We start from the raw sequence: 26,707 nt of genomic DNA on the forward strand, positions 1-26,707 counted from the left end.
AATTCAAAAAAGAGTCACAGCTAATTCAATCCAGATCATGTAGAGCTGTAAACAGCAAGAGCAAAATTCAGTCTCTGTTCCCCTTTAGATTACTGCCCTACATTTCAGCAGTCATTAGTTAATGCTTATCGATATAAGATAATCTTAATTGTTTCTCTCACTGTTTGAACGGTACTTTTACTTTGAGTAAGCTTTTTGTATTATCAGAGAATTGAGCAAACAATTCTGCAAATCTACCAAATGCAAATACTGCAGATGCTGCAAATCTGAAATAAACAGCTAGATATCGCTGGCTGTGAGGTATCCAGGAGTTCTGCACATGGACAGAATTCTGGGAATTATTGGAAGGCCGGATCGGTCAGTTTGCTCTGACCTGAACTCCACTCGGAGTCCAGGATCTGGTACAATCTGGCTCAGCACTCTGCCAGGGGATCACCATTAGCACTCGGATCCTCCCTCAGGTGAGATCTGTAGTTGGGTCCTTGAGCACCATTGGTTTCAGTGGGAAGTGTAGGGCTGTGGAGACAGAGGCAAAGAGGAAGGCAACTTTTTTAATGTTTTTATAATATTTTTAATTTTTTTGTTTTAACATTTTAATATATATTTTAAATTATTTACTTCAACTTTAAATTGGTAAATTGGTTTGTTATTGTCACATGTACTGGGGTACAGTGAAAAACTTTGTTTTGCATGCCATCCATACAGATCATTTCATCACATCAGTACATTGAGGTAGTACAAGGGAAAAGCAATAACAGAATGCAGAATAACGTGGTACAGTTACAGAGAAAGTGTAGGCAGACAATGTGCAAGGCCATACCGGGGTAGATTGTGAGGTCAAGAGTATATTTTATCCTCCTTAGCGGACCGTTCAATAGTCTTATAACAGCGGGATAGAAGCTGTCCTTGAGCCTGGTGGTTCATGCTTTCAGGCTTTTGTATCTTCTGCCCGATGGGAGGGGGGAAAAGAGAGAATGTCCAGGGTGGGTGGGGTCTTTGATTATGCCGGCTGCTTTACCGAAGCAGCGAGAAGTGCAGACAGAGTCCATGGAGGGAAGGCTGGTTTCCGTGACGCGCTGGGCTGCGTCCACAACTCTCTGCAGTTTCTTGAGGTCTCGGGCAGAGCAGTTGTTATACCAAGCCAAGATGCATCCAGATAGGATGCTTTCTTTGGTGCATCTACAAAAATTGGCAACTTTAAAAAGTTTTCAGAAATATTTACAAACTATTGACATCAGTGACAACGTTTACAGCCAGCAAGTTCCTACACCCAGCTTTACGGGCTGTCAAGGGCTGTCACGTGTATTTTGGAGGCGGAGCCTCTGCCCTGCACCACCCAAGGCCCAGTTGCCACTCAGCCCATGGTGCTGGGCTCTGGGGTCAAGGAACCCAATGAGTAGCTCCCCCCTGTCCCTTCGTGCACAGGCAAGCAAATATGTGGGCAAATCTTAAGGAGATCCAGCCAGCAAGTTCCAGCCCTCAGGAGCAGACAACGGCACAGTGCAACAGCTAGGAGAGCTGCTGCCTCACAGTCCCAGCGACCCGGGTTCAATCCTGACCTTGGGTACTGTCTGTGTGGAGTTTGCACGTTCTCCCTGTGTAGGTTTCCTCCCCTCCCACATCCAAAGGTGTGAAGGTAGGTTAATTGCCCCTAGCGTGTGGATGAGAGGGAGAATCTGGGGAGGGGGGGGAGTTGATGGGAATGTGGGGAGAATAAAATGGGATTAGCGTTAATGAACACTTGATGGTCAACATGGACACGGTGGGCTGAAGGGCCTCCTTCTGTGCTGTATGACACTGTGGCTGGGAATGTACAGTGGGTTAGGACAGCCTGAACAGTGCAATTATTTTCCCCTCCTGAATCAGTTTAGGGGAAGCAAGGATGGTCTTCGGAAAGGGACACAAGTGGAGCCGATGTGTAGAGACCCTAATTACAGATTTAAAAGGGTCATTGTAATTGCCTCAACTGAATGAGAAATTGTCAACAGGTCTGAAACCTGATCTTGTGAATGAAAACTTAGAATGTTGAATAAGCAAACTCATAGAAATATTTAAAATTATGAAAGACATCGATAAAGTGGATGGTGACAGTCTTTTCTCCAGGTTTAGGATGAGAGGGAAAGATTTAAAAAGGACCTGAGGGGCAACTTTTTCACACAGAGGGTGGTGAGTAAATGGAACGAGCTGCCAGAGGAAGTGGGTGAGGCAGGTACAATAGTATCATTTAAGAAGTAGTTGGATAGGTACATGGAGGGGCGGGGCTTGGAGGGAAATGGGCCGAATGCAGGAAATTGGGACGAGTTGTGTGGGCACTGTGGTCAGCATGGATTCGTTGGGCTGAAGGGCCTGTATCCCGGGTGTATTACTCTATGGCTCTAAGAGAATGTTTCCCAGTCTTGATTCTTTCACCCAGACATCCTCCTACATTCTACTTCCCCAACCTATCACCAGAACTTTACTGCCCGTGTCATTACACATCTAACTTTCTTGTGACTTACCACCAAGGCTACTCTGACAGCACCTCCCACGTCTGCAACCAAGAGTAACAGGCATATGGCAACATCACCACTGCAGGTTCCCCTCCACCTCACGTGCAATCTTGACATGGAAATATATGGCCATTCCCTCATTGTCACTGGGTCCTAATCCTGTGATTCCTTCCACACGTCCCTACCAGCATGCCAGGAGCACCACCCCCAAAAGGACTGCAGTAGTTGAAGAAGGTAACCCACCATTGTCTTTAGTTAGGAATGAGCATTAAATGCTGACCTTGTCAGTGATGCCCCTGGTTTTGCTTACTGTCAAAGCTCTTAGTGTTCTTGCATGGTAAAGTGTGGTTAAGAATATTGTTACATAATTTGAAAAAGAAAGCCTTTGAGATTTGGCCTTATTGAACATAGAACATAGAACACTACAGCACAGTACAGGCCCTTCAGCCCCCAATGTTGTGCTGACATTTTATCCTGCTCTAAGATCTATCTAACCCTTCTCTCCCACATAGCCCCCTATTTTTCTATCATTCATGTGTCTAAGAGTCTCTTAAATGTCCCTAATGAATCTGCCCCCACAACCTCTGCAGGCAGTGCGTTCCACACACCCACGACTCTCTGTGCAATAAACTTACCCCTGACATCTCCCTTATACCTTCCTCCAATCACCTTAAAATTATGTCCCCTCATGTTAGCCATTGTCGCCCTGGGAAAAAGCCTCTGACTGTCCACTCGATCTATGCCTCTTATCATCTTGTGCACCTCTATCAAGTCAGTTAAGCCTGGTTCCTAGTTAAGCCATTCCTCAATTTTAGGATGCTCTGTATGGTCTCACACCCACCCTCTTCCTTCCTTATTTTGAGGGTGTGTTGAAGAACAGAGGGACCTTGGTGTACAAGTCCAAGGATCCCTGAAAGTGGCAGCACAAGTAGATAAGGAGGTGTAGAAGGCATATGGGATTCTTGTCTTCATTAGCTAGGGCACAGAATATAAGGGCAGGGAGGCTTTGGTGCAGCTTTAGATAGGTTTGTTTTCCTTGGAGTCAAGGAGGTTGAGAGACGACCTAAAGTCTAAAGTCGAGTTTATTGGCATATGCACAAGTACCTGTGTGCACAGGTGCAATGAAAAACTTACTTGCAGCAGCATCATGGGCACATAGCAGCATTCACAAGAAAAACATAAATTAAACAAATATTATGCACAATTTTTACAAGAAAGAACATAATTAAAACAACAGAAACATCCATTTTCGTGCAAAGTGATCAAACTGGTCATAGTGTTGCTAAGTTGCAGTGATTAGGGTTGTGCTCGTTGGTTCCAGAACCGAATGTTTGAAGTAGCTGTTCTTGAACCTGGTGGTGTGGGACTTCAGGCTTCTGTACCTGCTAATGGAGGTGTACAAAGTCATGAGGGGCATTTTTAGGGTAGTTGATAAGAAACATTTCCCCACAGCAGGTATTGAAAATAAGGGGGCATAGATTTAAGGTTAGTGGCAAGAGATTCAGAGGGATCTGAAGAATATTTTTTCACACAGGAAGTGGTTGGAATCTGGAACGCACTGCGTGAGGGGGTGATGGAGGCAGAGACTCTCACAACATTTATGAAATGTCCAGAATTGCAAATGCACTGAAATCTACAGACCAAGTGCTGTTAGATGGGATTAGTATAGATAGGTACTTGATGGTCAGCACACAAGGGCCTGTCTCTGTGCTGTATGACACTATGACTATGAACTTCTCTAATACTTGTCTCTTGAGCAACCCTGGTCTTTGTTGCTCCAGCAATGGTGGTCATGCTTTCAGCTTCCAGTGCTCCAAGCATTGAGATTACCCCCTAAACCCCTCCACCTCTTTCCCTTTCTTTATTCCTTTAAAATCCTTTTTAAAACCTATTTCTCTGACCAAGCCTTTTGTTTATCTGGCCCATTAACTCCTCAATTAATTTAAGTGACTCTTAGATTTAAGAGACTCTTAGATAGCCACATGAATGATAGAGAAAATGAGGGCTATGTGGGAGGGAAGGGTTAGATAGATCTTAGAGCAGGACAAAATGTTGGCAAAACATTGTGGGCCGAAGGGCCTGTACTGTGCTGTACTGTTCTATGTTCTATGTTCTAAATGGCTCAGTGGTTTTCTTTTGTTTGATCAGGCTTTCTGAACTGCTAATGGTATGTCAAAGCCCGAAGTAGTTGTTATTATCAGAGAGCTTCACACTAAAACACAGGAGAGATGAACAAAGAATGAATCCCAAATTCCAATGAAAGAAAATTAACCAGAATTAATAATGATCAAAATGTAACTTGAAGGTTAATTAAAAAATACAAAGATTAGGATTTGAATCAGAACTATTTCTACTAATTAATTGAAACATAAAGATTAGCAAGTTGGAAAACCTGCCAATATATAGGGAGGTGCTGCTGCCTTACTGCTCCAGGGACAAGGGTTCAATCCTGACTTCGGGCACTGCCTGTGTGGAGTTTGCACATTCTCCCTATGGCCATGTCACTTTCCTCCTCTGGTTCCCTCCCACATTCCAGGTTGGTAGGTTAATTGACTGCTGTAAATTGCCCAATGTGTGTAAATGAGTGACTCAGTCAGCTCCATCACGGGCACGGCCCTCCCCACCATCGAGGACATCCTCAAGAGGTGGTGCCTCAAGACGACGGCATCCATCACTTAAGGGACATGCCCTCTTCTCATTACTACCATCAGGGAGGAGGTACAGGAACCTGAAGACCCACACTCAGTGATTTAGGAACAGCTTCTTCCTCTCTGCCGTCAGATTTCTGAACCCATGTACACTACCTCATTATTCCTCTCTTGCACTATTTATTTATTTTTGTAACTTATAGTAATTTTTACGTCTTGCACTGTACTGCTGCTGCAAAACAACAAATTTCACGACATATGTCAGTGATAATAAACCTGATTCTGATTCTGATTCTGATGGGGGAGAGTTGATTGGCGTGTGAGAAAGAATAGGTTACAGGGCAATAAATTAGGGAATGGAATTAATGGAATGGCTATGAGAATCGGTATAGACCCGATGGGCCAAATGGCCTCCTTCTATGTCGTAAGGAGATATGAGAAATGTTATCTATTTATTATCTGAAAATATCAAATCAATCCAAAAGGGAAGAAACAGAATCAATCAATCAGCATCGGAATTATTATCATTGACTTATATGACGTGAAATCTGTTGTTTTGCAGTGCAAGATATCAAAATTATTATAAATTACAAAATTAAATAAATTGCGCAAAAAAGCAGATAGTGTTCATGGGTTCATGGACTGTTCAGAAATCTGATGGTGGAGGGGAAGAAGCTGTTCCTGAATCATTGAGTGTGGGTCTTCAGGCTCCTGTACCTCCTCCCCGATGGTAGTAACAAGAAGAGGGCATGTAAATAAATATTATGTTGCTGAGCATAGAATTTCTGGGGCGTTACACAGGAGTAGAGAGGTATATGATTGGAGCTATGTGATTTAATAACAAATGACAAACTGTGTACAGCTGTGTACATCACACAGTACAACAGTACAGAATAAACATTACCAATGGAATGCGGTTAGAAACTTGGCCTTTAGATAATATCGGCGACTGAACTTGATCACTCTGTGCCACATTGCAAAATGTTTGCTGACTGGGAAGCAGGTAAAGAAAGTTGAGATCAAGCGAAGCACCAATATAAATGGAGTTTGGCAAGACGTGTGAATGAGCAGAGCAATTTAATGCAGAGAGACTCTGTGGGGGTGCTGCCTGTAATCTCTGCCCTCGCTCCCCATTTCCTTGGATCCACCTTCTCTGGATTCAGATGACTGCCTGCCCTGGACCCTCGTGACAAGCCCCCACTGTGAGTGGGCCAGCACAAACCCCGCCCACCAAATTCCTCTGGACAGCATAGCCCCGCCCCCAAGTTTGCCGCCTGTCAAAGCTGTCCAGATTTTCCTGTACCTTTGAACGTCCATGACTTTCAGAATCATTTAAAAACTATTTGAAATCATATTAACAATTAGTTATTTTTTTAATTTAAGGAATATTTTCAGATAATTAAAACTCTACACCAAAACAGAGATCATTAAAGAAAATGCAACTTAGCTTATTCTTCCTCAGAGCCTCCCAACCCACATGCAGGTGGATGGGCTTTTGGATCCTTTGCCAGCTCAACCGAGCACAGGATCCGAGAGTGCGAGTACATGCTGGGAAATTCCAGCAAGCTCCGGCCCCACATTGGACCCCAGGGGAGTCCATGGATGGAGAGCAGTGGAAGACTGCTGGACTCAGCTGGAATATTGGTGTTGGTATTGGTTTATTATTGTCATATTATAAAAAATATCTTTTTCTCTTAATTGAACGATCCAATACCAGAGGGCATGTATTTAAGGTGAGAGAGGGTAGGTTCAGAACAGACGTGAGGGGTAAGTTTTTTACTCAGAGAGTGGTGGATGCCTGGAATGCGTTGCCTGATAGGGTGGTGGAGGCAAATTCATTGGGGGCTTTTAAGAGGGGCTTGGATGGGCATATGAATGAGAGGAAAATGGAGGGATATGAGCATTAGTAGGAGGGATTAGCTATGTCGGCACAACATTGTGGGCTGAAGGGCCTGATCTGTGCTGTACTGTTCTATGATCTATGTTCCTCTCGAGTCATAGAGTTGTACAACACAGAAATGGGCCCTTTGGCCCAAATCATCCATGTTGACCACATGACCTTCTACATTAATCCCATTTGCCTGCATTAGGACCATATCCTTCTATGCCTTGCCTACTTCAGTGTCTGTCTAAATGCCTCTTAAGTGTAGTGATTGTACCAAATTCCACCTCCTCCTCTGGCAGCGCATTCCAGATATCAGCCACTCTCAGTGTAAAAAACTTGCCCCTAAGATCCCTCTTAAATCTCTTACCTTTCCCCTTACACCTCAGCGTCTTGTTTTTGATATCCCCACATGGGAAAAAGATTTTAACTAATCTTATACACCTCTGTCAGGTCACCCCTCAGCTTCCTTCACTCCAGGGAAAACAAACCCAGTCTATCCAATCTCTCCCCATAATTAAAGCCCTCCATTCCAGGCAACACCCTGGTGAGTCTCCTCTGCACTCTTTCCGGTGTAAGTACATCCTTCCGATAGTGTGGCGACCAGAACTGCACCCAGTACTCCAAGTGCAGCCTAACCAGTGTTTCGTAAAGTTGCTAAATTGCTGAAGGACAGTTTCTATCCCACTGTTTTAAGACTCTTGAATAGACCTCTTTTACGTTAAAGATGAACTCTAGACCTCAGAATCTACTTCATCATGACCCTCGTACCTTATTGTCTGCCTGCACTGCATTTTCTCTGTAACTGTAACACTTTATTCTGCATTCTGTTATTGCTTTTCCCTTGTACTACCTCAAAGTGCTTATATTTTGAAATGATCTGTATGGATGGCATGCAAAACAAAGTTTTTCACTGTACCCCAGTACATGTCACAATAATAAACCAATACCAGTACCAATAAATTGGGCTTCTACTAATTTGCTATTATTCTAATCCTATGGTTGATCCCCATATTAATAGTCAAGTCTTTCTACACCTTCAGACCACTTTCAACTGCACTGTTAGTACCCTGTGCGTAGAACATTCAGCCTGTGCAAGTTTGCTATGAGTGTGTTGTGTCTTCTGCGCTCTACAGAAGGGAACTTGCTGAGTTTAACATGGAACTGTGGCCGTCAGCGCAAGTGACTTTGCACCTTATTGTCTACCTGCAATGCACTTCACTGTAGCTGTGACACATTGCTCTGTATTCTGTTATTGTTTTTACCCTGTACTACCTCAATGCACTGTGCAATGAATTGATCTGTATGAACAGTATGCAAGACAAGTTTTCCACTGTACCTCGGTACAAGTGACAATATAGAACATAGAACAGTACAGCACAGAACAGGCCCTTCGGTCCACAATGTTGTGCTGACATAGCTATTCCCTCCTACCTACAGAATGCCCATATCCCTCTATTTTCCTCTCATTCATGTGCCCATCCAAGCCCCTCCTAAAAGCCCCCAATGAATTTGCCTCCACCACCCTATCAGGTAACGCATTCCAGGCATCCACCACTCTCTCAGTAAAAAACATACCCCTCACATCTGTTCTGAACCTACCCCCTGTCACCTTAAGTGCATGCCCTCTGGTATTGGATTGCTCAATAATGGCAAAAAGATATTGCTTGTCCACCCTATCTATGCCCCTCATAATTTTATAGACTTCCAACAGATCACCCCTCAGCCTCCACTGCTCCAGAGAAAAGATTCCAAGTTTGTCCAGCCTCTCCGGATAGCACATGCCCTCTAATCCAGGCAGCATCCTACTAAACCTCCTCTGCACCCTCTCTAAAGCCTCGACATCCTTCCTATAGTGAAGTGACCAGAATTGCACGCAACACTCTAAGTGCGGCCTAACCAGAGTTCTATAGAGATGCATCAACAGAGATTCTGCTAAAACCGAGTTGATTTTTCACTTGGCTTGCGGACCTTAAAAGTTGTGTTGTTTTATTCACTAAGAAATAAGAGGCTACTCAAGACTCATAAATCCCCTACTCAACTCTAAAATAGTGTAACAGAATCGGTTACATCCCATAGAGATCAGCACTCTGTGAAATTCCCAAAATCGGGACTTGAACCCACAGTCCTCTGACTTCGAGATACTAGAACTATTCCCCAGTTAACAGAGGCTATAACTGCAACATTACTTGAGAGTAGACCAAGTTAATGAGTCAGCAGCAGATCTACCTGGTTCCCAGGCCAAGAATAATTTTTTAATGTATAAGAATCCAACACTAAGGAGCTGAAAATCTTCCTTCAAGAGCAGGATGATACTACACTAAAGGTTCCAGTTTCCAGGAGCAACAATACCTTCCTTATATCATGGGCTTATAGAGCCACACAGCATGTAAGCAGGCCATACGGCTCACCATGTCCGTACCGACCAGTGGGCACCCATCCATATTAATCTCATCTTCCAGAACTTGACCCGTACTTTTCAATGCCTGGACAATTCAAGTGCTCTTCCAGACATGTAAACCAATCCAGGGTGACAGAGGTGTCCCACCACTTGACTGCCACCAGCTGGTAGAAAGTGAAAGGACAAGTCCTCATTTATTTTTCCTTTCCCTGGTGGATATGCTGTGCTCTGAAGGAGAGCAGGGGACTATTCCCCCCGTCCTGGCTAACATTTATCCTTAACCAGATCACCAAGGGGGAAAGAAATTATCTGGTTATTATCACAGCAACACACAAAGCACTGAAGGAACTCAGTAGGTCAGGCAGCATCTGTGGAGGGAAATGGACAGTCAACATTTCGAGTCGATACCCTTCATCAGGACTAAAAAAAGAGGGGACGTAGCCGGTATAAAAAGGTGGGGGAGAGGGATGGGGCAAGCGCTAATAGGTGATAGGTGGATCCAGGTGAGGGGGGGTGATGGGCAGGTGAGGGGGGGGAGAATAAGAATAATGTAAGGAGCTGGGAGGTGATAGGTGGAAATGACAACAAGATGGCCATTATCACAGTATTGTCTGTGGGAGCTTGCTGTGCAAAAACACACCGCAGCAATCTCTACGTTACCACAATGACTACAGTTCAAACCTTCATCGAAGCTGGGATAGGCTTGAGGAAGGGCACCTCAAGGTCCCCAAGCAAATGTTTGTCTTTGTTCTGGGAGCCAGTTCAAAACACAGGGACCCGATTAGTCCCAGATTTGCATGTTTAAAGGGACCTACTTCCTTACTGAAGCAGGAGATCCAGTGGGCTTTGGCCACACAGTCAGCGATCGGTTCTAACCCTGCTGGTTGGGGGTAGGGTCCCATTGTGATTCTAGAATGGAGCAGGACTTGAGTTCTTCCCCCACCGACCACTTCAAGTGAAAGGAAAAATAATTTCCAATTCAAAGCAACACAAGTCATTGGTGTCCCTTCTCAAGAGAACCAGACCCTTTGGCCGATCAAGTCCAGGCCAGACAACGAGTACCATTTATACTAATCCTCCACTAATCCTATTTTATTCTCCCCAGATTCCCCTTAACTCCAACCCCCCCCCCCCCCACATTCTACCATTCACCTACACACTGGGGACAAATTACAGCAGCCAGTTAACCTACCAAGCCACACGTCCTTGGGCCGTAGGGGGAAACCGGAGCTCCTGGGGGATGCCTGCTCAGTCACAGAGGATCCGTGCAAACTCCACACAGACAGCACCCGAAGTCAGGGTTGAACCTGGGGCTCCTGGGGCTTTGAGGTAGCGGCTGTGCCATTGTTGTTTACACGTACATTTCTGATCGTCACCCACCACTCGGAATATTTCCAGCCCCTTATCGGGTAAGCAAAGTGATATTTGCCAGCCTTTGGGCCAAGGTGAAATCATGAACAAATATGTCTTTAACAGTCCAAGGCGAGGACAAATGAAAGTTAGATTACTGTTTCAGTGATTGTACTGGATTTCTATTGGAATGTATGTAAAATTCTGTTGATCACATGTCAGCAACAATATCTTGCAAGTACATTATGCCTTTCAGACAAGGAGGCATGAAGGAGAGATTGGAAGAGGCAGGTAGTGCAGGCTTGGCATGTTTTAGAGAACACCTTCCGTGGCAGAGAGGGGTAGAGGCTGAACGAGAGGATGCCAAGAGAGGGCACAAAGCAGCCGAAGACCCGGCCGTCATCAGAGCTGACAAAAGAAATCAAAGGTGCACCAAAAGTCAGTGCAGAGTTCACAGAGGGTTGAGGGCTGGAGGAGGTGATACAGACTGGAAGGCAAGTGACTATGAAAGGACATATGAGCCCTGCACCGGACATTCTTCACAATACTGCCCTGGAACCTTATACACCTCAGCCATCAGTTGATTGTCTCATCCAAAAGACAATGCAGTCTGATCCATAAGTCAGCCTGAGCTTTTGCGTTCCTCTCTCCGGTGTGGACTTTGTACCTACAGCCTTGTGACTCAGAGGTGAGAGTGCTACTCACTGAATTATAACTGGTAACTCAAATGCAGCTAAACAGCTACTTGTTATGATTTTAAGGTGATTGGACGAAGATATAAGGGGGATGTCAGGGGTAAGTTTTTTACACAGAGAGTGGAACACACTGCTGGCAAAGGTTGTGGGGGCAGGTACATTAGGGATATTTAATAGACTCTTAGATAGACACATGAATGATAGAAAAATAGGGGGCTTTGTGGGAGGGAAGGGTTAGATAGATCTTAGAGCAGGACAAAATGTCAGCACAACACTGTGGGCTGAAGGTACTCTGTACTCTGCTGTAATGTTCTATGTTCATTATATTTTCACCCACACTTCTAACTGTTCTGCTATGCTGATGCTCTCCAGGTTCCAGGTTCTGCAGCGATCTACATGAATGAGGACATATTAAGTGATGAGAACGATAACAATCAGGATTTGGAACAGGTAAGAAATGGTGATGCTTCCTGCTCACAATGTTTATTGAACATCAACCTCCCTTCTCCACAAGAGACTGTCCCTTCCATCTATAACACTGACCATTTGTAGACCACACGTTAAGAGTACGCCTCTGTATATAGGTCCATACGTTGTCATTGGAGACATGCTTGCTGGAAATCCAGCTTTGCAATAAGCAACAGAGAAGTCCCAGCTGTGCCATTTATGCACCCAGTACCAGAACCACTTTGGGATAAACGAGCAAAGACATGCTCCATCCCACAGACCATTCCCGAACTAGTGGTCCTGAGGACAACAGCTGAGAGCAGACACGTCCTAAGGTCACTTTGAGGTCCTGCTGATCTTCAGAGCATTTCATCCATCAAGTGACAAAACCTCAGCAAGCCAGGACAAGCCCCACCCGTACACCAGTCGAAAGCTCAGTAACGAAGGGCAAAGCCACAGCCCGCTGAGCTGGCTGTCAGAGTTTTCAAAAATATTGAATGTCTCTGACATTCACAAAAATTAAAAGCTATTAAAAGTATTAAACCAGGTTAATTTTTTTTTTAAAGATTGAACACACTTTTAGAACACTCAAAACCATTTACAAGAACCAAACAGAAATCTAAATGCACCTAGTACCTCGCAGTCATCCTTCTCTGTTGGGGTCGATGGAAGTAAGTTCCTGTGCCTAGTTTGAGCAAGTTCTTGTAGTGGATTCTCCACTCTAAGTGGTAGGCAATTGCTCCATCATCCTGCTTCACTGAACCAACTGATTCAGCCTTTGTAAAGGCATGAAGGCACTATATAAACGAAAACTCTTACATTCCCATCTGGCAATCATTGTTATAACCTCAATTTCACCTGACAATTCCTGGCCCTCTTCTCATTGCCAGTACATTTGCTTGACTGTGTACTGACCACAGGCCTGCCTTCATTAGTTACTCAGCAGAGTTCTGAACATCTTCAACCAACACAGCTAATATAGTCAATTGGTAAATTGGTTTATTATTGTCACATGTACTGAGGTACAACAAAAAACTTTGTTTTGCATTCCATCCACACAGATCGTTTCATCACATCAGTACACCAAGATAGTACAAGGGGAAAACATAATAAAATACAGAATAAAGTGTAACAGTTACAGAGAAAGTGCAGTGCAGGTAGACAATAAGGTGCAAGGCCATGATGAGATAGATTGCAAGGTCAAGGGTCCATCTTAACATACAAGAGGTCCGTTCAATAACCTCATAGCGGGATAGAAGCTGTCCTTGAGCCTGGTGGTACGTGCTTTCAGGCTTTTGTATCTTCTGGTGGGAGGGGCTAGAAGAGGGAATGTCCGGGGTGGGTGGGGTCTTTGATTATGCTGGCTGCTTTACCGAGACAGCGAGAAGTGTAGACAGGGTCCATGGAGGGGAGGCTGGTTTCTGTGATGTGCTGAGCTGTGTCCACAACTCTCTGCAGTTTCTTGTGGCCTCGGGCAGAGCAGTTGCCATATCAAGCCGTGATGTATCTGTATACAGTAGAACATAGTTATGTAACCAGATACTTGAATTAATTATCTACCAATATCAGTCACATCCCACCCTTGGATTTAAATTCACTTAAATAAATAAAACTAAAAAATATTGGTATTGGTGACCAGGGTATGTCATTAAAAACCCAGCTGTTTGATTAATATTATTACGGAAATCCACTTTTCTTATCTGCTCTGAATGGACCTCAAGACCAAACCAATGTGGTTGACTCTTAACTGACTTCTGGCTCAATAAAACACTCAAGGGGAGCTGGAGTTGAGCAAGCAAAGCTGGGTAAAGAGCTCCAAGACTGATAATGCCTGATTTAAAGAGATAACAGTTTTCAAAGCCTGGAGGGTGAACGGAGAAGAAAATATTGAGGGAGTGAAGGTATTCAGGGAGCATTGGTATTGGTATTGATTTATTATCACTGACTTAGATGACGTGAAATGTGTTGTGAAATTCCGTGATGGAGCTGCTGAGTCCACAACCCTCTGTAGCCTCTTATGATCCTTGCACATTGGAACCACCACACCAGAGTCTTCGATGACATACTGAATCTCTTCATGGCTGGCATGCCTTCTTCATGATTGCATCAATGTGTTGGGCCCAGGACAGATCCTCCGAGATGTTGACATCCAGTAACTTGAATGTGCTCACCCTTTCCACCCCTGACCCCTTAATGAGGACTGGCGTGTGTTCTCCCGACTTCCCCTTCCTGAAGTCCACAATCAATTCCTTGGTCTTGCTGACGCTGAGTGTGAGGTTGCAGTTGCGACACCACTCAACCAGCCGATCTACCTGACTCCTGTACAGCTCCTCATCACCTTTGGAATCCTTGGAAAAGAAAACATATGTTTACCACAGAAGGAATACACTGGAGATTAACTAGTTCCATTGATAGTGTATTTACCTTATGAGGAGAGGTTGAGTAAACTGGGACAGTATTCTCTAGAGCTTAGAAAAATGGGAGAAGATCCCATTGAAACGTCCAAAATTCTTACAGAATTCAACAAGCAACATGCGGGGTGGATGTTTCTCCTGGCTAAGGAGTCTACAACTAGGGGTCACAGTCTCAGAATAAGGGGTAAGGCATTTAGGAATGAAATGGTAAGATATTTCTTCATACACAGTAAGGATTTATATGCACCAAGAGTAATTGCTGTTAGATGGTAGGACATTTAATCTGATAGACTATTGGATATTGGTTTAGTGGGACATGATTCAATCCTAATTTTGACAAGAGGTTATAAATTGCATTTTTTTCTCCTCCTTGACAAGAGAGAGACAGTATGTAGGAGAATTTGTTGTGCCCCAGTTAAGTGGAGAGGGTCACACTGTAATGAGAATTCTGCTTTTAAAATGTTTCTCCTTCTTCCCACAGATCATGTTTGGAACAATGTTCGATAACAGTGTTGGAGATCATACAATTCTGTGAACGAATTTGGCAATCCTGAAGATCAAATGCAGGTGATTGGAATTCGAAGCCAAAAGAGCTTTCGGATCAAATAACTTGTTAAATGTGTATTGTAAAGTGCTTTGCACTGGCTTCTGATACACAGAGTGATATGGAAAAGGGTATAATGTGCAGGCACCAGTTGTTAGTTAAAGACTATTTCTTGGTTGTAGTATGCTATTTCTTATTTGATGCACAAGGAATGGACAAGTCTTCCCTATGCTTGTGTGAAACCTTTTAATTTGGCTCATGTGAAAATACGATATTATTGTACTTGGTTGATATCCTGCTGTGGCTGGTATCTCTCTTTGCCACAGCGAGATACCAGATGTCTTCTTTCGTTTTCTTAGTCAGTTTCTCAGGTTCGAGAATGACTTGCTCCCACTTGGGTCCTGATGGTTCTGAGGTGGCTAATTAGGCCAATACGGGACTCATGGTCTCTGCCACAGGTGGGGCAGGAGGTGCTTGATTGGGAGGGCAAGTAGATAGTTTGAGAGATGGTCCACCCCTTCCGCCCTCTACAAGGGGCTTCTGTGTGCTCCCGACGAACAGACTCCGGATATTGTGTCGTAAGATCCTTCTCCGCATTGAGCGGTTATGGGCCAGGGACGCTCGGTAGTCGGTGGGGTTGTTATACTGGAAGAATGGGCTCCTGCTTTAAATGCTGATGATTTAGTAGGGTGTGTTCAAAAACACGGGAAATATTTCAGCCCGAGGTCACTTGTGATATGAAGCCTTTCGAAAGAGTATGAAGGCATTAGTTAAAGCACTGTACATGGACAGTGTCCATTGACCAAATTACAAGAACTGTGAAGACAACAGATCCTTATGCTTACCACCCCTTGGATAGCAATAAGGGCAGTAAACCCAGCTCTTGTATGTCCTTGCTCAGCCCAGGTACCCAGGTCAGATGCCTGACTGAGATCAAGTAACTCAAGACATGGGTTATCGGTATGGATACAACACAAGAGAGAACCCATCCTCCAAGCTACTTGGAAGAGCATTAAAAGTTGGTGAAGTTGAAATGGTTTTATTTATTCCATACCCGTCTCTCTCCCCACCCACACCCTCCCCACCCCAGTAGTAACTCGGGGCAATGCACAACCAATGAAATACTTTGTTATTGGTGTTGATTAAGTATGCCGCAATGTGTGCCTTCCTTAAACCTTATGTGGCTGTTATACAGAAGGTCCCCAATTAAGCACCATGGTCACTGTCTAACTTTAGAGCAAAACCCACTCCTGTGTCATTCTCTTATTTTTAGTCATGTGTCCAACATCTCAAAGTAAGCTAAACTGACAAAACAGGAAATGGGTAGGGCTTTTCATCTCCATAAAGTAATAAATTAATGTTTTGCTGCACTCCAATGTGAAATACATGCAACTGTTATTTAACTGATAAATACTATTATATGCTAATGAAATATTAATAAATATAATATATTACCAGGATCCCATGTGTCATTATCTTGTGAAGTAATAACTGGAGGTCAAAATCAAAGTCAAGTTTATTGTCATATGCTCAAGTACATGTGTGCACAGGTGCAATGAAAAACTTACTTGCAGCAGCATCACAGACACATAGCATCAGATAAGCAGCATTCACAAGAAAAACATAACTTAAGCATAAATTATGCACAATTTTTACAAGAAAGAACACAAGTAGAACAAAAAGACCCAAAGTTTATTGTAGTGCAAGGTTGTCAAAGTGGTCACAGTGTTGCTATACTGAGGTAGAGATTAGGGTTGTGCTAGTTGATTCGAGAACTAAATAGTTGAAAGGAAGGAGCTATTCTTGAACCTGGTGGTGTGGGACTTCAGGCTTTTGTACCTCCTGCCCGATGGTAGCTGCAAGAAGATGGCATGGCCCAGATGGTGAGGATCTTTGATGATGGGTCTTGCCCTCTTGAGGCAACACCCCATGTAGATACTTCCGATTGTGGAGAGGGATGTATTGGGTTGAGTCTACTACCCTCTGCAGCTTCTTACATTCCTGTGCATGTGAATTGCCGTACCAGACCATGACGCAACAAGTCAGGATACTTTTCTTTCGTGCCCAATGTTGCCCGGGTAATCGAAAGTTATGACAGCCCTGCTATTTGGGAAAATCGGAAATGGTTGGAGAATTATCGATACCCCTCATGTCTTTGGCAACTGGTTCAGAGACATTTTAGAGAAGTTATAAAATGGTATTGGTATTGGTTTATTATTGTCACCTGTACCAAGGTACAGTGAAAAACTTGTCTTGCATACCGATTGTACAGGTCAATTCATTACACAGTGCGGTTGCATTGAGTTAGTACAGAGTGCATTAATGTAGTACGGGTAAAAACAACAACAGTACAGAGTAAAGTGTCACAGCTACAGAGAAAGTGCAGGGCAATAAGGTGCAAGGTCACAACAAGGTATATCGTGAGGTCAGAGTCCATCTCATCATATAAGGGAACCGTTCAATAGTCTTCCTGCGATCCTAAAACTCTCTTTTCATGGCTGTATAACTTTCACTGGTTCAAATATTCCTCCCATTCTCCTTTAATAGGTCTCCACATCAACCTTCTCAGGTGATCCCTCAGGATTGAATTTCTGTGAGTTCAGAGGCAGCCGATGAGACAATGTATGACCCATGGACTTCACTGGTGGGGCAGGAGAGGCTGCCAAGGCAGGTGGATAGTTTATGAGGTGGTACCCTCCCTCCATGGCCAATGGAGTGTAGCTAAGGTCTCAATATTGAAGATTCCCTGCGGAAAAGCACTGTAGGTGGCACAGCTGGTAGAGATGCCACCTCAGAGTTGCAGAGACTCAGGTTCAATCCTGACATCCAGTGCTGTCTATGTGGAGTCTGCACATGAATGCATACGTTTCCTCTGGTTTCCTCCTTCATCCCAGAGATGTGCTAGTTGATGGGTTAATTGGACACTGTAAATTGCCCCTCGTGCATAGGTGAGTGGTTGAATCTGAGGGAAAGTTGATGGGAATGTGAGGAGAATAAAGTTGTATTGAAGTAAATGGATACTTGAAGGTCAAATGAGCCAAAGGGCCCGTTCTGTGCTGTATAACTCGATCACTCTATGTCATTCACATTCAAGTCCTGATAAACAGTTCTTGCTTCTAACCTTTCTTTCAGTTTCAACTTCAGTTTTAAGTTGCTTACCCTTTGTCATGAGCCGCACAATTCATTGTAGGGCAGTTAGTGACCAGGCTGCCGCATTTTCAAGCACCGAAGGCCTCACTATCATTTGGCCAGCGGAGTGAAAACGATCTTGGTCCCAACCCTGTTCTCTTTCTCCGCATGATCACAGATCCCAGCTACACTCTGAAATGGAGCATGGGTAGTTGGGTCATAGAGTTGTAGATTTGTACAGCGTAGAAACAGGCCCTTCGGCCCACCATGTCTATGCTGACCATCCTGCCTGTCTGTACTAATCCCTCTGGCCTGCATTAATTCCATATCCTATGGAATTACCACTATGCCCAATTCATTCAGGTATCTATTCGGGTCCCTCTTCAATATTGTTACCGTTCCTGATGCCACCACCTCCTCTGGCAGCTTATTCCAGATACCAACTACTCTTCGTCTGAAAAATTTACCTCCCTCTCACATTAAACCTACGTCCTCTAGTTTTAGATACCACTACCATAGGAAACAGACTCTGGTTATCTACCTTGTCTATGCCCCTCATAATATTATATACCTCTATCATGTCACCTCTCAGGGTCATGTGTTGGTGGATGAGGGGTGGAGGGATAGGTGTATCTGTGATCAGGCAACACAACTCCAGATCATTCAACACGCCATTCACATTGACATTGCTCCAGAAGTCCTCAAAATCTATCCTCATGTGACTTGTAAAACCCAACACACTATCCTATGTATTTGTCTTTCTTTTTGAATGATCCACAACTATGAAATCAGACAAACAGGAATGGGAAAAGCAAAGCAAACAGGAACAACAATAAAAATCAGTCAGAAAATTAAAAAGCAATGTTTAAACAAATTGATGACCAAGGAACCAAGATGTACAGAGCTGTTTATCTCCACGCTATGCAATTCAGCATTGAATTTTGGACAGAGTGAAATTGGACAACGACCGTTTCCAGGTTAATTTGCATCATTATGGAAATTTGACAGAGTACAAGTCACATCTGAGCATCTAAACAAACTGCTGGAGGAATTTAATGAGTCAGAAAGAATCTGTGGAGCAAAGGGAAACATTGACCACTGTCTCTGCAGATGCTGCCTGATGAAGTCCAGCTGAAGGGTCTCAACCTGAAACATTCACTGTCCATTTCCCTCCGTAGGTGCTGGCTGACCCTCTGAGTTCCTCCAGCATCTCGTGTGTTGCTCCAGATTCCAGCATCTGCAGTCTCTTGTGTCTCCTCTAGCAGTTTGTTTTTTGCTCAATGTTATAGCCTCTGCAGTCTCTTGTGCCTACATTTGAACACCTGTCAGAACTGCAGAGTTTGGCACAAAATAAGTGGTCCTCTGGTGCTACGGACATTCCCAATGATTGGTCTGTGACTGCCACAGTCTGAAGCTTGCAAGCCAGTGATCATATAACGTGTCTACACTACAGTTCAAGTCAAGTCAATTTTATTGCCATGTGCACAAGTATAGTGAGGTACAGGTACAATGAAAAACTTGCTGGCACGTAGATTCAGACAACACAGAGAACATAAATTATACATCAATCATACAAGACAGTGAAGAAAAGGACAGTATAAAATAAGAGATTAGTGCAAAAAACACAATCAAAAACAAGTCTGTGGTAGTGCAAGATGTGGTCCCTAGTGTTCCGTTGCTGAGGCAGTGATTAGGATTGTGCAGGTCGGTTCAAGAACTGCATGGTTGAAGGGAAGTAGCTGTTCCTGAACTTGGTGGTGTGGGACTTCAGGTTTCTGTAGCTCCTGCCTGACAGTAGAAGCGAGAAAAGAGCCTGACCTGGATGGTGGCGATAGATGTTGCCTTCTTGATGATAGATGCTGCCTTCTTGATGACAGATGCTGCCTTCTTGAGGCAGTGCCTAATTTTAGTTTCTAGCCTAACATGCTGTAACTATTAACGGACAAACTTAGATGTAAATAGTTTAATCTACACAAATAGACATAAAGGGTCAAATAACCTCCTTCTCTGTCCAAAGAAAATATGAGAATACATGAAAGTAAAAATCAGAATCATGTTTGTTGCCAGTTCTAACTTGGTTTGCTGTTTTGTCCAAATAAGAGTGAATGAAGGGTTTACTGAAAGAACCTGGGTGTTATCTGGAAGACCATGTGATTGAAGCCACAAATGTTTCCTTCACAATGAAGCTGTTCCACTGTTGAGAACACAACCGCGCCCAGCATGGACGGCCTGGAGTTGAATCAAGTGCAAACAGAGATTTTATGCATGCAGTAACTGAAACTGATAACAGCTGTAACACAAAGCAAACAGCGAGTCAAATGCCAGAAGAAGTCCCTCTGTGACTGCAGCCAAAACAGCTCTTCAGAACCATCCTGAAAACATCACATAAACAATTTGTCTTACAACCTCATATTTCCCCATCACTCACACATCTGGATTTTCGTTTTGATTATTGAAGTTTTCTAGGGAATTTTGAGCAAGTTTCCCAGAGTCAGGACCTTGTGATTTTTTTCTTAGAAGTGATTAATAGGAAAAGTAAAAGAGTAACCCAACACTACTCATTTCCTATTTCCTCTTTTTTGTGAGCGAAGCCGGTATCTAATTTTAGTTTCAGCAACATTTCCAACCACACACTCATGATCGAAAACTTCAGTTGGGAAATGGAAGTTCCGAATAGTTGTTACGTTATTTAAAGAAACAACACCTGTCACATCTATCCAAAATGTTCATTGATTCCAGGAACTGGGAAAAGGTTGGTTAGAAGATAACGAAGAGAAGTAGAAGTAGGTCACTTGGCCCTTTGAGCCTGCTCTGTCGTCTATCAGGATCACAGCTGATCTTCCAGATCATATCATTTTCCCCCTCTATCTCATTATTGCCTTAATATCCAGAAATCTATCAGACTCTTTTTCTATGATCTCAGTGACTGAGCCTCCACAGTGTCATAATCAGATTTACTATCACTGACGTGGATGACATGAAATTTGTTGTTTTGCAACAGCGGTACAGTGCAAAGGCATAAAATTACTATAAGTTACAAAAATAAATAAATGGTGCAAGAAGGAAGAAATAATGAAGTGGTGTTCATGGGTTCATGGGTTCGTGGACCATTGGTGGAAGGGAAGAGGCTGTTTCTGAATTGTTGAGTGTGGGTCTTCAGGCTCCTGTCCCTCCTCCCCAATGGTAGTAGTGAGAAGAGGGCATGTCCTGGATGGTGAGGGTCCTTAGAGATGGTATCGGTATTGGTATTGGTTTACTATTGTCACTTGTACCAAGGTACGGTGAAAAGCTTGTCTTACAAACCGACCATACAGGTCAATTTATTACACAGTGCAGTTATTTCAAGTTAGTACAAAGTGCATTGAGGTAGTACAGGTAAAAAAAAAAGTACAGAATAAAGTGTCACAGCTACCAAGAAAGTGCAGTGCAATAAGGTGCAAGGTCACAACAAAGTAGATCGTGAGGTCATAGTCCATCTCATTGTATAAGGGAACTGTTCAATAGTCTTATCACAGTGGGGTAGAAGCTGTCCTTGAATCTGGTGGTACGTGCCCTCAGGCTCCTGTATCTTCTACCCAATGGAAGAGGAGAGAAGAGAGAATGCAGCCTTCTTCAGGCACTACCTCTTAAAGATGTCCTCAGTGGCGGAGAGTGTTGTGCTCGTGATGGAGCTGGCTGAGTCTACACCCCTCTGCAGTCTCTTACGATCCTGTGCATTGGAGCCTCCATACCAGGCTGTGATGCAACTTGTATGCTCTCCACCATACATCTATAGAAATTTGTAAGCGTCTTTGGTGACATCTCCTCAAACTCTTAGCAAAGTCGAGCTGCTGGTGTGCCTCCTTCGTGACTGCATCAATGTGTTGGGCCCAGGAACTTTAAGCTGCTCAGTCTTTCACCACTGACCCCTCAATGAGGACTGAACACAGTTCTCCAGAATAGAGAACGCCAAACATTCACCACCCTCCGAGTGAAGATCTCCAGCCTAAATGGCTTACCCTTTAATCTGAGACTTACTCCTGGTTCTAGACCACAGTCAGGGAAAACATGCTCCCTGTAACAGCCTGTCAAGCCTTGTAAGAATCACATATGTTTCAATGAGATCTTCTTCTAAGCTCGAGAGGATAAAGCCTAGTCTACCCAACCTCTCCTCATATGTAAAACCTGCCATCCTTGGAACCAATTTACTGAAATTTCATGGACACTCAAGTGAAATTGAAGATGCTGGAATCTGGAGCAAAGAATAAACTGCTTGAAGAACTCAGCAGGTCGGGCAACATCCGTGAAGGCAAAGAGGTGATTGATGTTTCAGGTCATGACTCTTCATCAGAACTCATGACCATCCCATTCCTTCCACAGATGCTGCTCGACCTGCTGAGCTCTTCAAGCAATTTTTCTTTCGTTAATGAATTTTCATCATCAATTAAGACGGAGACACAAGAGAATGCTGGAATCAGGAGCAACAAGATCTGCTGGAGGGACTCAGTGGGTCGAGCAGCATCTGTGGAGCCAAAGGGATGGTCAACGTTTAGGTCGAGACCTGGCATATTAATTAGGACGTGGTTCCAGAAGCATACTTGTTCTTGGAGGGGAACACGCCTGTCCTGAATATTACAGGGCAGTGTGTGCATGTTCTTCCATAACTTGAAGTTAAGCATTTTTCAAAATAATTACTCAATACACTATCTTGGAATAACATTGTCATAATATGCAACCTCAAATATAAAATAACATTGTAATAAAATTATATATAGAACCAGACCCTCAACCCTGGTAATGATGAAGAGCAGCTGGATTGCTTGTTCTGGAGGACCAGTGTCAAAGGATCAAGATTAGGATTCTCTTCGAGTTTTCCCTCTTTCCCCTAACCCACTTTTAGCTGCAGTCCACAAAACTGCATCTACTTGGTGGGTAGGTTAATAAACTGCAGTCCAGATGAAGGGTCTCAACCCAAAACATCAACAACCCATTTTCCCCCACAGATGCTGCTGAGTTCCTCAAGATTTTTGTGGGTTGCTCCAGATTCCAACATCCGCAGGCTCTTGTGTCTTCCCTTGATTAGTTATTTTTTATGGAGAATGATGATCAGAAAAGTTGATTGTTGGAAGTTTAGACTCACTCTGCTACTTGCTTTGCCTCTCAGCTCTGAACAACTATTGAAGACTGCACCAGAACTTTGCCAGTGAACTCTGAGCATCCTTGCTTGCATGGTTATATTCAACCCTGCTGTGCGTATAGTGAATGAGTGAAAGTTTTGAATTCTCTCTCCTGGAGAGTTGTGTAGGCTCAGTCACCAAGTTCGTTCAAGAAGAGATTGATAGATTTCTGGATACTAAGGGAATCAAGGGCTATGAGATAGAGGAGGGAAATAGTTTTATGTTAGAAGAGCAGCCATAATCTTGATGAATGACGGAGCAGACTCAAAAGGACAAATGGCCCATTCTTTCTTAGACTATAAGATATAGGAGCAGATTTAGGCCATTTGGCCCATCGAGTGTGCTCCGCCATTCGACCATGGCTGATTTATTTTTCTCTCTCAAGCCCATTCTCCTGCCTTCTCCCTGTAACCTTTGATACCCTTACTAAAAACCTATGGACCTCCACTTTAAATATACCCAATGACTTGGCTTCCACAGCCGTCTGTGGCAATGAATTCCACAGATTCACCACCCTCTGGCTAAAGAAATTCCTGCTCATCTCTGTTTTAAAAGGACAACCTTCTGTTCTGAGGCTGTGCCCTCTGGTCCTAGACTCTCCCACTACTGGAAACATCCTCTCCACGTCCACTCTATCCAGGCCTTTCAATATTTGGTAGGTTTCAATGAGATCCCCCCTCATCCTTCTAAACTCCAGTGAGTACAGGCCCAGAACCATCAGACGCTCCTTATACATTAACCCTTTCACCCCTGGGATCATTCTCATAAACCTCCTCTGGACCAGCTGGGAAAATGGGCTGAAAAATGGCAGATGGAATTTAATGCACTTTGGGAGGACAAACCAGGGTAAGACTTACACAGTGTAAGTAGGGCACTGAGGTGTGCGTTAGAACAAAGAGAGCTGGGAATACAGATCCATAATTCCTTGAAAATGGCATCACAGGTAGCTAGGGTCATAAAGAGAGTCTTTGGCACTTTGGCCTTCATAAATCAAGGCATTGAGTACAGGAGTTGGGATGTTCTGCTGAAGTTGTATAAGACGTTGGTGAGGCCAAACTTAGAGCATTGTGTGCAGTTCTGGACTCCTACCTACAGGAAAGATATCAATAGGCTTGAAAGAGTGCAGAGAAAATTTACACGGATATTGTCATATCTTGAGGACTTGAGTTACAGGGAAAGGTTGAATAGGTTAGGACTTTATACAAAATGATGAGGGGTATAGGTAGGGTCAATACATGCAGGCTTTTTCCCCTCAGGTTGGGTGAGACTAGAACTAGAGGACATAGGTTTAGGGTGAAAGGTGAAATATTTAAGGGGAATCTGATGGGGAACTTCTTCACTCAGAGGGTGGTGCGAGTGTGGAATGAGCTGCCAGCGGAAGTGGTGGATGCAGGTTCAATTGTAACATTTGAGAAGTTTGGATAGGTGCATGGATGGGAGAGGTATAGAACATAGAAACATAGAAAAACTACAGCACAATTCAGGCCCTTCGGCCCACAAAGCTGTGCCGAACATGTCCCTACCCTTGAAATTACTAGGCTTACCCATAGCCCTCTATTTTTCTCAGCTGCATGTACCTATCCGACAGTCTCTTAAAAGACCCTATCGTATCTGCCTCCACCACCGTTGCCGGCAGTCCATTCCACGCACTCACCACTCTCTGAGTAAAAAACTTACCCCTGACATCTCCCCTATACCTACTTCCCAGCACCTTAAACCTATGTCCTCTTGTGGTCACCATTTTAGCCCTGGGAAAAAGCCTCTGACTATCTACCCGATCAATTCCTCTCATCATCTTATACACCTCTATCAGGTCCCCCCTCATCCTCCGTCGCTCCAAGGAGAAAAGGCCGAGTTCCCTCAACCTACTTTCATAAGGCATGATCCGCATTCCAGGCAGCATCCTTGTAAATCTCCTCTGCACCATCTCTATGGCTTCCACATCCTTCCTGTAGTGAGGTGACCAGAACTGAGCATAGTACTTCAAGTGGGGTCTGACCAGGGACCTATATAGCTGCAACAATACCTCTCGGCTCCTAAATTCAATTCCCCGATTGATGAAGAACAATACACCGTATGCCTTCTTAACCACAGAGTCAACCTGCGCAGCCGCTTTGAGCGTCCTATGGACTCGGACCCCAAGATCCCTCTGATCCTCCACACTGCCAAGAGTCCTACCATTAAGACTATATTCTGCCATCATATTTGAATATTCTGCCATCATATTTGAATGGAGGGCCATGGTCCGGGTGCAGGTAGATGGGACTAGGCAGAAAACCAGGCCAGCATGGACTAGATGGGCCGAAGGACCTGTTTCTGTGTCATAGTGCTCTACTTCAGTGTATCTGTACCTCATCGTACTTGTGCACATGACAACATGATTTGAAATAATGGCAATAGAACCTGAAATGGTAATGATCACAAAACAATCAGCATTAAGTTGTCACGATAACTTGAAATTGGCTGCAACTTTGCAATTTGCACATGAGAATTGTTTAATGCCAAAATCCTGAAACTGCAGTCAGTGGCTCTGCGCCCTTTCCAATCTTTCAGCTCTTTGGTGCCTTCTCCAATGGAAATCACTCAAACCGACATGAATTTAATCTGTTTGTGACCTAGTGTAGGAGGCATGAGTGCAATGGATTGAATAGTCTTCTACTGAGACCTTTTGAGTAAGATACTCTGAATACTTTATCTTTGGCAGCAGCAACTATAAGTGGAATAATACCTAAAATGCTGGAAGAACTCAGTGGGTCATAGAGTCACAGAGTCATACAGCACGGATTCCAGCATCTGCAGTGTCTTGTGTCTCCAACTCTGTGGGTTCTACAGTGTACTGAACCATAATTACTGCTTGGCAAACTATCCCAAGAGACCAATTTTCTTCCTTGCATTTCACAAACACTTTTGACAACAAAACTGTTAAGGCAGCTTGAGAAATAATTCTTCTAAAGATACTTCCAACTGACAGGCTATTTAGTTAAATCCACAACTGATGATATGGTGGCGTCCGTTAGTCTCGCGAGACCATGGATCTGTGCATGGAGAGTCTTGCTTCAGTCGGTAGTGGTAGAGCAGCGTCTGTTGCGGCTGTAGAGGCCTACACAGAAGTGACAGTCTCGGCTGCAGCGACTGCACTTGAAGGCGCTGTCCTCCTGTGTTGCTTTGGTGCTGTTTTTCCAGCGAGTGCACTTTTCTTCAGCAGCTAGCCTCAGCTTTTCTTCTCGTTTCAGACCTCTGTGTAGTTCCAGCCTCCAGCGAGAGCGATCGCTTACAATTTCTTCCCACCTCTCAACGTTCATGTTCAGTGACTTCATATCTCTCTTGCAGATCTCTTTAAAGCGAAGATGGGGCCGTCCTTGGCTCTTCTTGCCGGAGGCCAACTCCCCGTACAGCAGGTCTTTCGTGATCCTTCCGTCTGGAATGCGATGTACATGGCCCAGCTAGTGGAGATGGCATTTTTGAAGCAGGGTGAAGAGGCTGGGTATCTGAGTGCGGGTCAGGACATCATTGTTAGTGACTCTGTCAGTCCACTTGATGTCCAGGATGCGT

At 44.0% G+C, this 26,707-nt stretch overlaps 1 protein-coding gene across 4 annotated transcripts in view; it reads left to right on the top strand.

Annotated features, from left to right (window-relative positions):
• LOC127580870 (solute carrier family 26 member 9-like) overlaps positions 1–16,231 on the top strand; it is a 117,648-nt gene extending 101,417 nt beyond the window's left edge. For all 4 annotated transcript variants that reach the window (XM_052034832.1, XM_052034833.1, XM_052034831.1 and 1 more), the window contains exons 20-21: positions 11,838–11,915; positions 14,808–16,231. In XM_052034832.1, the coding sequence (XP_051890792.1) occupies positions 11,838–11,915; positions 14,808–14,861 (132 nt within the window). In that variant the 3' untranslated portion in view covers positions 14,862–16,231. The remainder of the gene's footprint in view (positions 1–11,837; positions 11,916–14,807) is intronic.
• The last annotated feature ends 10,476 nt before the right edge of the window (positions 16,232–26,707 follow it).

This window comes from Pristis pectinata, chromosome 20 (assembly GCF_009764475.1).
Source record: "Pristis pectinata isolate sPriPec2 chromosome 20, sPriPec2.1.pri, whole genome shotgun sequence".
NCBI lineage: Eukaryota > Metazoa > Chordata > Chondrichthyes > Rhinopristiformes > Pristidae > Pristis > Pristis pectinata.